The following is an 11,202-nucleotide window of genomic DNA, read 5'->3' on the forward strand; positions in this document are numbered from 1 at the left end:
CCTGGGGACACCTCGGGGGGGCACGGGGCGAGGCCGGGGTTGGGTGTCAGCTCTGGGGGGCGCCGGATCCGGTTGTGGTTTGGGGGCTGCGAGAAACCGGGGCTGAGGGGCGGGAGGAGGGAGCGGAGCAGAGCAGGGGGGGCCCTGGCAGCCCAGGGAAGGGAGGTGGGGACCGGGGGGGGGGGGGGGGGCGGTGCTGGGCTATTGGTGTGCCCAGCCGGCGTGGCCACTCCCGGTGCGCGGCGGCGGCCCCGGACTGTGCGAGGCAGGACGCGGCCCGGCCCTGTCCGCGGCCCCCGCCCCGCGCCGGTAGAGGCGGACACCACCCCCCCCACCACTCCCCCCCCCAGCCGGGGCGGCCGGCGCGAGGCACCGCCCCCGCCTTCCCCGCCACCAGGTGGTCCCGCCCCTGCGGCCGGGGCGGCGCTCGAGCCTCGCTCCGACCGGCGGCGGGCACCCACCGCACCGGGCAGGGCAGGGCAGGGCGGGCCCGGCGGGCGGCATGAGCGCCGGCGGGGAGCTGGCAGGTGAGGGGCGCGGGGCCGCCGTCCCCGGAGGAGCCTTCCCCCGCGGCGGGCCGCGCTCGGCGGGGAGCAGCCCCGTGCCCAGCCCCGGATCCCCCGTGCCCGAGGAGGTGAGCGGGGCGGCGGGGTGCTGTGCGCGGGTGCCCGGGGGGTCCCGGGGGGACGCTGTGCGGGTGCCCGGGGGTGCGGAGCCGCCCTGAGGTGTGGGGGTGCCCGCGAGGAGCGGTGGGGGGGGTCGTGTGTGTGTGTGTGTGTGTGTCCGCGCTGGCGGGGGGGGGCTCGTGTGTGTGTGTTGTCTGTGCGCGCGGCGGGGGGGGTCGCGTGTGTCTGTGTGCGCGCGCGCGTGTCTGTGTGCGCGCGTGCGTGTGTGCGCGGGGGGGGTCGCGTGTTTTTACGCCGTGGAAGTCGTGTGTGCGCTGGGGTGAAGGGGGGGGTGTGTGGTGTGTGTGCGCTGGGGGGGGGCTCGTGTGCCGAGGAGGGCTTTGCGGGAGGGCCCTGGGGGGGGCGTTGTGCCTGAGGGAGGTTACGGAGGGCTGGGGGGGCGCTGGGTGCGGGGTGTGTGTGCACCGGGGGGGCGGGCTCTGTGTGTGTGTGTGCGGGGGGGGGGGTGTCTCTGTGCGTGTGTGTGTGTGCAGGGGGGTTGTCTCTGTGTGTGTGCGCGGGGGGGGGGGGAGGGGGCTCTGTGTGTGCGCGAGGAGCTCTCGAGGGGCGGCTGTGGGTGCGGGCGGGGGATGGTGCCCGGGGCGCGTGTGTGTGTGCGGGGGGGGGGGGGGGCGGCGGCGGCACGCGGGGTCCGTGGGGGTGCGGCGGCGCGGCCGGGGACCTGCGTGGCCGGGTTGTGCCGCGGCGTGTGCGTGCTGGGGGCTGTGGGGGTGCCGGGGTGTGCGTGAATGGGGGGGGGAGAAACCGGCTGTTGTGTGGCGGTTCCGGGGGGGCTGTCCCGCGGCGGTGCGGCTGTTGCTCGTGCAGGGGGTGTCCGTGTGCGGGGGTGGGGTCGCCCCCCCCCCCCCCCCCGGCGGCCGGTCGGGGCAGGACCGGGAGCGCGGCGCCATCTTGGGAGCCATCAGGTGCCCGGCGCGGGGACGGGCGGTGGCGGGGGAGGTCCGGGGGGGCCGCCCCCTCCCCAGCGGGGCCCGCCCGCAGCCGCCTTCCCGCGGGGGGTGCTGAGCAGCCCCACGGTCTCCCCTCGGTCCCCGGAACCGGGGGGGGGGGGCGGCGGCGGTGCGGGGTGAGTCTGCTCCTCCGCCCCTGGCTTGGGGGCCGTGGGGCTGGCTCTGCCGCGGGCTCCCGGCCCTTCCCGTGGGTCCCCGGCGATCCGTCCGCGGTACCTTGTCCCGAGCGGCGCCGGGCTCTTCCGGCTGACCCGAGAGCAGCCAGGGAAGCCCAAATTGCTGGGTACCCTCCCAGCCCCGGCACCTTCTCCTTCTGGCCTTGAGTCAGCCGGCTGTGGGCGGACATCCCCGGCACCGGGGCTCCCGAGCCTCTGACTCAGGCTGTACCGGGCGGCTGCTGCGCTTTCTGGGTGTCCCGTCCTGTCGTCATTGTCTGTCCCGTCGTCCTCCCCCCGCGATCTGGGTTTTAAAGGGAGGGGCTGCATCCATCAAGGCAGATGATGCAGATGGGTTACAGGAAGGATGGATATTCGGGTGACCTAAATATGATGGGCTTGTATAATTGCCCGGTGGTCCCGGGCTGCCTGCCAGGGTCAGTTGTGATACTCGGCGCAGGTAGGGATATCAAGGGAGTTTAATTGACACGTGGCGTTTGTTGCAGCCGTTGCAGAAACGACAGAGAACCGTGGAGGATTTCAACCAGTTCTGCACCTTTGTTTTGGCCTATGCGGGCTACATTCCCTACCCTGAGGAGGTAAGTGGGCTTGTGAGGTGTTCCTCTACAAAAAGACTGGCTCCTCTGGGCTCCCTGCTACATGCAGACCCAGTTCCTAATTCTTCTCCCGGAGAGTCTTTCTCCATCCCCAGCTCCTTCCTCCTTACCCTGAATGTCTGCGCTGTGGCTTCCCATGCTAGTCCTGCATCTTCCCCTCTTGCAGAATGAGCCCTGGACCCACGGAGGCAGCATGAGTCCCCAGAACAGCACAGGGAGCACTCAGGACAGCGATAGCTGGGCCTCGTCCCACTCCTCTGACTGCCACATCCTGACAGATGATGGGAGGAGCAGGAACGCCGTGGCCAGGGGGGCTGCGGACAACAGCCTGCTTGTGAGCTGCCCTGCCTTCCCCACCAGCTTCTACGATGTCCGACCCCAGCAAACCAAACGGAAGAAACCACCAGCAAAGAAACTCATTTTGGAGCAGGAGGTGGAGAAGAGGGTGCCACTGAGCGCTGGGAAGGGCTTTGGGGCAGAGCAGGACGGGGTGAAGGAGCTGGCTGCACTGGAGGGACAGGTCTCTCCCATGAAAGAGCAGCTCTTGGAGCCTTCCCTCAACCCGGCTGGGGATCCCCAGCCCAACTCCCTCCTGGAGGAGCTGATGAAGGAGGAGAAGGACTGGGTGCATGGAGCGCAGGGGACCGAGAAGCCAGCAGGAGACAATCCTCAGCTACAGGAGCATGAACCCTGCTCTGGAGGGAGAAAAAGCCCCAATTCTTGTAGTACCTTGGACCAAAGCGAAGGGGAAGATGTGAGCAGAGGGAGCTCCCAGCTTAGTGGTGAGTGTCCGAGAGAGTGCAGAGGGCCCTGCTGTGCTGCGGCCAGTGCTGAATATTGTCCCTCTGTCAGCTGGAGCCACCCGTGGCTGGCTGCAGGGGGGGCTTGTCGATGCCCAAGCCTCTCCCAGCCAGGGGACTACCTTCAGTACCTGGGAGGACTGAAGAGCAGAGGGCAGGGAGCTGGCCTGCCCCTGGCAGCTCTGTTCTGCAGAGGGAGTGGTACAAACCCGAAACATGTCTGAAGTGGGGTGTAGGGTCACCTTGCTCATCTTGTCTTTTTTTTTTTTCCTCTCCCCCCCCCCCCCTTTTTGCAACTTTAGCAGTCGAATTCGCAGCAGCTCCCAACACCAAAGCAGAAGGTGAGTGAGGGGCTCTCCCATTTCACACTGGTGGAACTGGCTAGTCTGGCCACAGCCGGACCAGCAACTGGTAAGGTGTTTTCTGACCAGCGTCTGTCTCTCCCTGACCAGACGACGATGCCTGGGATCTGATCACCTGCTTCTGCCTGAAGCCCTTCGCGGGGAGGCCCATGATCGAATGTAACGAATGCGCTACCTGGATCCACCTCTCTTGTGCCAAGATCCGCAAATCCAACGTGCCTGAGGTTTTCATCTGCCAGCGATGCCGCGATGCCAAGCAGGAGATTCGCCGCTCAAACCGAGCTCGGACGGTGCCCCGCAAGCGCTTCTGTGACTGAAGCTCCTCCAGAGCAGGGAGGCCGGGGGTCCCCTTTTTAAACCGAAGACTGTAGCCCAGTTTGGCTAGACAATCAATGCACAGTACTGGCAGGGGAGGGGCTGGGCTGCAGGGCTGGACTATCCCCCTTGCACTTCTGACTCCTGGAAGCTGCCACGCATGTCCTCCCTGGGAGGCGCGTTGGCCACGGAGCTCAGTTACCCCAGAGGTGTGGGGGGGAGAGGAGGGTGGTCCAGCTGCACACTAGGTTGCTCTGAAACATCTCTGTCCTCGCACAAAGCTGGCTCAGTGCCTTTCCCCCCGGGCAGCCGAGGAGAACCTAGTCCTAGTAGTTTTTCTGTGGTGTGGTGGAAGCTTACACTTATCCCAAGATGTGACTCCCCTTCCTCCTTTTCCCTCACCATTTTCCCTTCCTTGCCTCAGACCTTGGGGCAGGCTGCGATGGCAAAGCCCTGCTGACTCAAGTTTTCCTCCAGCAAGCAGGTGCAGCCTAGGTGAGCTCCCTCCGTGTGGTGTGCCGCTCTCCAGGGCAGGAGGGGAAGGGACATCGGTCCTGCCGACGCCTGCAGCAGACTGGGGCTCTTTGTCTTGGGGGTGTTGGTGGAGCCGTCCATCTCTGGCTCATCAGCCTTGTAGGCTGCACAGGGGAGGTTCTTCCCCTGACCTGTGGTGCTCCTGGTTTCGTCTGCTGTGCCCGCAGCCCCAGGATAGTCCTCTTGAGTCAGGAGCAGCAAAGGCATCCTCTAGTAGACGATTACAATGGCTGTTCTTGCCAAGCAGCCCTCCTCGGTTCATGTTCTCCAGTTGCACTGAGGATTCCTGTGTGAAGACGGGTGGGATTCCTGGTAGGAGACTGCAGTTACCCCCAGAGCTGGCCGTGGCAGGGCCGGGAGCCCTTCAGAAGGGGAGCAGGAGAGTGCTCTGGTTAGCTTTCCATGTTTTCCACTTTCAGTTTAAAACAAGTGAAGCTTCTAACCTGTGGCTGCCTCCTGCCTGCAGGGCTGTCTGGTGGAGCATCTGCTTCAACACCAGCCAAATGCTGAGACCTGAGCTCAGATGGAGCCAGGGGCTGGGTGGGCCTGCCTTCCCAGCACTCCCTCCATCACAGAAATTGGGTTTTTTTCCTAGAAATAGTGAAACCTAATGACTTGTCAAGAGTGGGCCCTGAGCCCCTTCTGCTATGCAACTGCTGCTCTGGAGACATGGGACATGCTCTCTCCAGGCTCCTGGTTAAGTTTGGAAGTGGAAGGCTTTCCCCCCCTCTCCGTGTCCCCTGTGTGCGGTGTGTGTGTGTGATCTCCTGGGGCCCCACGTGCACTAACTGTTGGATCCCACCTCCTCCTCACAGCCCCTCCAAAGAGCCTGGCCCACGTGCCTTCTGCACTTTCCCTGGGGGACGCAGACCCCACTCCTGTCCTGGTGACACTCGGCCCCCAGGGTGCCACTGCCCACAGCAGGGAGAGGGGCAGCCCCCACTTGCCTGTCCCCATGACTATATTTCTTAACTGGGTTCTTTCCTACTTGCACATCTGGTTACTGTGGGACCACAGCTGGGGAAAGGTGCAGGGCAGCCCCCTGTCACTCAGCAGTCCCCAGGCTCGTCCCTGTGCCTCTCTCCTCCTGTGGAAAGCCTGGGCCCCTAAAGTGCTTTATGTTTTTATAGTTACTTTGTATTGATATGTAAAATAGCAAATTCTGGTCCTTGCCCTGTGGAGTGTGGCTGGAGTCTTATGTATATAATAAAGTACTTTTGCCATAATGGTGATGGCTTTCGCATAGTTCGGTGGCTCTGGGTCTTGTGTCTGGCACCCGAGTGCTCCCCTGCTTCCGTCCTCCTGAGGGACCTGGTGTGGGGAACCCACTCAGCCCTGCTACCCCCCTCCCCCCAGGTAAACAACAAGCTGGACAAACAACAGGGAATGAGCAGGCCAGCACATCTTGTATTTAATAGCGCGATGACCACCTCCCCACCCTGCTGAAGCGCATGGAGGTGCTCCACAGGAAGGTCCTCTGGAAGTGCATGGGCTAGGGACAACCTCTTCGATGGGCACCATCTTCCTGAGGCTGCAGCCAGCTCATCATCATCGTGGGTTACTCCAACGCAGCAGCGGGTCTGAGGGGGAAGAGGGGTGTCCACACACCATTGCTGAGACTCTTAAGGCACATCACCATCTAGCTCAAAGCCGTGTTTTGCTCTTGGGCTCTGACAAACCTTTCCTGGCTCTGTCTCTACTCCGGAGCAGAGTTAACAGTTCAGTCCTGACAGCAGCTGAAGTGCAAAAGGATCCAGTTTTCTCCACAAAATAAGTCTGTTATTCTAGTACAAAAGTATTACTACTAGCTTCCTCTGCAGATACGGAGGTGTGCCAGCTTCCATCAGGGGATGTGGCGAGGGGGACAGGACAAGAAGGCACTGGGGGCTGAGCACTGGCCTGCCTGGGGCAGGAGAAAGTCACTGGTTTTGGGGACCCTTACCAAAGAAGGGGCCTGCTGGTACGTTTCAGTCCCGAGGCAGATGCGTTGGGGGAGGCAGCGAATGGTCCGGGAACAGCAGCAAAACCAGGCATAACTTCTATGCTAGGGGCCAAATCTGGGTTTGTGTGGCCAAGCAAGCATCCAGGTGAGCGAGGTGGGGGTCTACTCCTCCTTGGCCCAGGCAGAGCCACCTGCCTTCTCCTCCAGGTGGGGAATCACCGCCTCAGCGTAAAACTTCTCCAGCTTGGGCACTGTCTGCTCCCAGAACTCAGCATCGAACTCCACAGGGACCACGGCCGTCTCCTTGGTGGTGTGCACCACAAAGTCGGCCTGCTTGAAGCCAGTAGCTGCCAGCTGGCACTGGACCTGGGTGAAGTAGGCGTGATCCCTCTTCAGGGCATAGGAATCCCCATTCACCTCCAGGCAGAAGTCCTTGTCCTTGCAGGCCTCGCGCACCGTCCTGTTCCTGTGCTTGTAGGGACACTTCACCTCCAGCAGCCCCAGGGCTTTCCCTGTGGCCGCCTCCGTGATGATGCCATCTGGGCTGGCAGCGATCCACTCCTTCTCCCGGTGAATGAAGAGGCCACAGTCCTCCACCTGCACCGGCTTGCCCACCGCTTGCGACTTCAGCTGCTCATAGGCCCGCACGGCCACCTTCTCATTGCGGATTCCCCAGGACATGGCCGGTGTCTGCACACTGGGGCTGGAGCTCACCACTGCTTTCAGGTAGGACTGGGGCACCTCAGCCGTCTTGCCATTGGCGAACTTGCTGTTGGCGATCCTGGAGGCCACGGAGGCGGTGATGCGGTTCTCCCGCCACTCGTACCACTTGGGGTTGCTCCGCTGGCCCCGCGTCTCCTTCTCCACCCACGGGATGTCCTGGCTTTCCAGGGGAGGCAGGAACTGGCCCCAGGTCCGGCTTGGGTCAGCCCCAGGCTGTTTCTTCTGCAGACGTGGTTCAGGTCTGGCCAGACCAGTGGCTCCTTTGGCATCAGATGGCTTCTTGGTTGCAGAGCAATTCCCGGCAGATGCTCTGTGCTGGTCCCCAGCATCTCCTCGGGCTCCACGGGATGCTGCAGGTCTTGGCTGAGAGGACTCTGGCTTTGCTCCCCGCCCCTGGCTGGGGCCTGCAGCCCCGGCAGCCGGAGCGCTCCTGGATCGGCTGCCCGCAGCCGTGGCCTTGGCCCGGGTGGCCGAGGTGGAAGGTGGTGGCGTGGCGGGGTTGGTTTTGGAGGCAGTGGTGGCCAGCCGAGGGGATGATGTGCCAGTGGGCTCCTTCCTGGGTCTCCCCATTGCTATGCGTCAGAAGGTCTCGTGCTGTGAGTGTGGAATAAAGTTGAATGCACATCCCCAAAACACGTTTCCCTTTCATTGGTCCTCCCATGCCTGCCCCAGGGTGCTGGCGTCCCCTGCCCGCACAGGCTGCAGCGCGGCTCTGTCCCCACACTTTCTCCCGGGAGACGCACCACGGTGGCACGCTGGCCGGTTCAGCGGTGCTGGGGTGCTTGTGCATCCCACCCCCCAAAACCCAGTCCTACGTGGGGCCGAGTCTGCCCACGGCAGCCTGTGCTCCTGCCCTGCGGCAGTCCGGCCAGCCCAGAGGACGGGTGGGGGGACAGCGGGGTCCCCCCGGGACCCCCTCCGCAGGGAGGAGGGAGCGTGCCCAGAGAGCGGTGCCCGCGGCCGCACAGGGACCAGGCGGGCTCCCCGAGGGCCCATCACCCGGCCGGCGTGGGAAACCGCGCGGGGGCCAGACACGCGTGGGGGGGGCCCGCCCAGCACCGCCCCGGCGCACCCCACGCGTGCTCTGGGGCCGGGGCGCGGGGTCCGGAGACACCCCCCGCCCCCCCCCGGGCCCTGCCCGGTGCCGCCCGCTCTCACCGCTCCGCCGCCGCCGCTCCGGAAGCGCGTCCCGCCCGCACCACGTGCCCCTGGGGGCGGCCCCGGACGCGGGGCGGGGGCGGCGGGGAGCGGGTCCGGGGCGCGGGGCTGGGTGCAGCCGGGCCGGCCGAGCCCCCGCCCTGCCCGCCGCTCCCCGCTAGAGGGAAGCAGCCGCTCGGCCATCCCCGCCCGCGGGGGATGTGCCCGGACCTGCCCGCTCCCCTTCCCGCCACCCCCTCCCCTCCGTTTTCCCCTCAGATTTCTTCCCAGGTCTTACACTTACACACATTTGCACACATTTACACACCCCCACCCCTCCCCAGCCGCCCCCATCCCCCCGAACAACGTTTTGCTCTGGGCTGGGGACAGGTCCCTGCAGCTCCCTCCACGCCCTGCCCGTTTCCCCCGCACCGTCCCTTCGGGATGGTTTCTCTTCCTGGTCCTCCTCTCCCTTCTCGTCTCTCCAGCCCGACTCCGGAGACGCCGTTCCTGGGAGGGGGCCCCAGCCCCGCGTACCCCATCCCTGCCAGCGGGCAGGGGTCCGAGCCTGGCAGGGGAGCAGACCAGCACAGCCCCGCCTGGCACCCAGCACCCCAGCTTTGCCCTCGGGCTCCCGGGCGAAGGCACAGGCTGACCTGATGGGACCCCGCCGCGCTGCTGAGCCCCGATCGCTGCTGGCACTGCGCTGGCCCACGCTGATCCCGACTGCCACGGTCCAAACCGGCCGACTCCGCGCAGCGGGACAGGCGTCAGGGGCGTGGGAGTTTCGGGTTCCTGAAAATCCCCAGACTTTCGTTTCCTGCAGCGAGCCTGACACCGCAGTGAGCCAGCTGCCGAGTAAGCCCAGCTGCCCCCGGGGTGGCTGCTGCGAGGTCCCCGTGGCTGCGAGCCCCCCGCTATTTTCGGCTGTAGAAAGGAAACCCAGCAGCCGCCAGCGCGTGTCCCGGGTTTCCCTACACCAGCATCCTGCGAGGGTTTTGGTTAAGTCTGGGCAGGATGAGCGCTGGCAGCTTTCCCAGCTCCTTTCCCCAGGGGTCCCTGATGTCTCCATGAGCCATCTCCGTCTCTGCTGATGCTTCATTTCCTGCTGCTCCCTCCCTCTAGCCCCTCTGTAACTCCCTGCAGCTGGGCAGGCCAATATTGTGCCGGTTAAACCAAAGTGCACCTGATTTTAACCAGACACTGCCCTCCTCTCCCACGGCTACCCATCCTCAGGATCTCGTTTAATTAACGCTCGTTAATGAGCAGCAGACAGCTGAGCAGGGCACCCCCGCCCCTCTCCCTGCCGGTAAAGCCCCTGGCTTTGCAGCCCTCAGCTGGGTCTGAGGGGCCATAGCTGCATCCAGCGCAGGCACTCCCAGCCTGACACCGGCCGGTATCTCCTCAGGCTTCAGGTTATTTCCTCCCACAGCACTAAATTCACAGAGCTTATCAGTGACTCAGGACCTGAGACCATCTGTAAGAACTTTGTGGTCTGTGCTCCCTCCAGCCAGCCCTATCTCTGGGCGATAATTCAGCTCAATAAACCCAGGACAAGGTGCAGGTGATCTGAGGATAAATGCCTAGATTGTGACTGGTGCCTGAGGTTGTAGGGCAGCATGGGGTTGTTGAGGTGCAAGGGCACTTAATGGAGCTGTTGGGCTGAGCTGGGCCTGCGTTTGCAGGGTTTAACACACACCTTAGCTCAGCGCTCTGATGAGAAGCAATGCCGAGCTCTCTGCAGGTTTATTTGTGGCTGCGATGAGCTGCTCTAGGGAAGCTGTGACAGTGCAGAGCGGGGACGTGCATGCCTGTTGTCTGATGCTGGTGTGAACACTCTGTGGGGCCCATCTGCATCTCCCCGGGGCTGCCGCACATCACTGGCGGGCTGGGGGAGGCTCGGCTGCTTCCCCGGTGCTGCGCACGCTGTTGTTGTTTGCCTGCTGTAACGCCAGGGCCGTAGACAGCGTCTGACGCCGTGGGCTGGCCAAGCCCGGTCACCCCGGCTGGTGGCACCGATCCAGTGCTCGCATTTGGAAGCTTTTCTTTGCCTCAGCTTGGCCTAGAAACAATATCTCAGAGAAAAATCAAAGCTTGCGGGTTTTGTTTTTTTTTTTTTTTTTCTGGGGCTGGAGCGGCCACAGTGCTCGCTGTGATGAGGGGAGCGGGAACCCCATGCGTGCCGCAGGCTGGGTGGATGTGCTGTGGTGCGCATGGTGCCTCTAGCAGCTCACAGAACTGGCATCTGTCATGTGGGGGGGGGGGTAATATATGGGTTATCCTTCTCCTGCGGTCATAAATGACAGGGAAGGAGAGCAGCTGCACACTTTAGCTCTCCTCTCTCCCCGTGCAGCACAAGGAGGGGAAGCAGCATGCCGTGGGGCATCCAGCACTGGGAGAGGGAATGGCTCAGCATGCTCTTGCAAGCACCCCGGGGACATGCAGAGTGCCTCTCTGCCAGATAATTGTGTTGGCTGAAGTGCAGGATAAGGGGTCGGGAGCAGGGAGTGTGCCCCATGCTACCGCGTGCAGCAAAGCGCATCTTCCACCAAGATTCTCCCCCTTTGCTCCTGCCATCACCTCTGAAATCCGTGCTGAGGAGCCAAAGCCGTAGTGGTGTGTGGGTCGGCTGAGAGGTGAGATCCAGCGGGGAGACGCTGCTCTGCCGGGAATCCTTGCTCCAGTGCCACTCTGAAGTCACCTGCTGAGGACCGGGGACTGCTCGCCCCGTTGGCGCTGCCTGCTCTCTCTGCCCTGGTTTGTGCCTGTGTAGCTGGGCTCTGGGTTCGGCGTGGCTGTGACGGTGGGCTTTGTGGTGCACAGGAGGGTGGGGGCTCCCCTCTGCGTGCTCTATAAAAAGAGCCACGGCAGCACAGCCTATCTATAGCACAGCGAGGGAGCTGCCTGGGAGAGGCAGGGCAGGGATTAGCCCAAATCTGACGGTTTTCTCGGGTCCCTCTCGGGAATGCTGGGCCAGCAGT

General features: G+C 63.9%; 2 protein-coding genes across 4 annotated transcripts; one reads left to right on the forward strand and one right to left on the reverse strand.

Moving 5' to 3' along the window:
• The first annotated feature begins 437 nt into the window (after nucleotides 1-437).
• LOC129210272 (PHD finger protein 13-like) lies at nucleotides 438-5,664 on the forward strand. Of its 2 annotated transcripts, none has more exons than XM_054836064.1 (5): nucleotides 438-634; nucleotides 2,298-2,390; nucleotides 2,575-3,190; nucleotides 3,511-3,549; nucleotides 3,661-5,664. In XM_054836064.1, exons 1-5 carry the CDS (start codon nucleotides 503-505, stop codon nucleotides 3,885-3,887), a joined length of 1,107 nt encoding a protein of 368 aa, XP_054692039.1. In that variant the 5' UTR covers nucleotides 438-502; the 3' UTR covers nucleotides 3,888-5,664. The 2 variants fall into 2 exon arrangements, with proteins under 2 accessions (XP_054692039.1, XP_054692040.1); XM_054836065.1 differs by having other exon boundaries at nucleotides 3,514-3,549.
• Nucleotides 5,665-5,804: 140 nt separating this feature from the next.
• Nucleotides 5,805-9,035, reverse strand: LOC129210302 (uncharacterized). 2 transcript variants are annotated; one of them, XM_054836115.1, is made up of 2 exons: nucleotides 8,878-9,035; nucleotides 5,805-7,678 (listed from the first exon to the last, which is right to left on the reverse strand). In XM_054836115.1, exon 2 carries the CDS (start codon nucleotides 7,652-7,654, stop codon nucleotides 6,524-6,526), a length of 1,131 nt encoding a protein of 376 aa, XP_054692090.1. In that variant the 5' UTR covers nucleotides 7,655-7,678; nucleotides 8,878-9,035; the 3' UTR covers nucleotides 5,805-6,523. The 2 variants fall into 2 exon arrangements, with proteins under 2 accessions (XP_054692090.1, XP_054692089.1); XM_054836114.1 differs by lacking the exon at nucleotides 8,878-9,035 and adding an exon at nucleotides 8,243-8,289.
• Between the last annotated feature and the right edge of the window lie 2,167 nt (nucleotides 9,036-11,202).

This window comes from Grus americana, chromosome 9 (genome assembly GCF_028858705.1).
Source record: "Grus americana isolate bGruAme1 chromosome 9, bGruAme1.mat, whole genome shotgun sequence".
NCBI lineage: Eukaryota > Metazoa > Chordata > Aves > Gruiformes > Gruidae > Grus > Grus americana.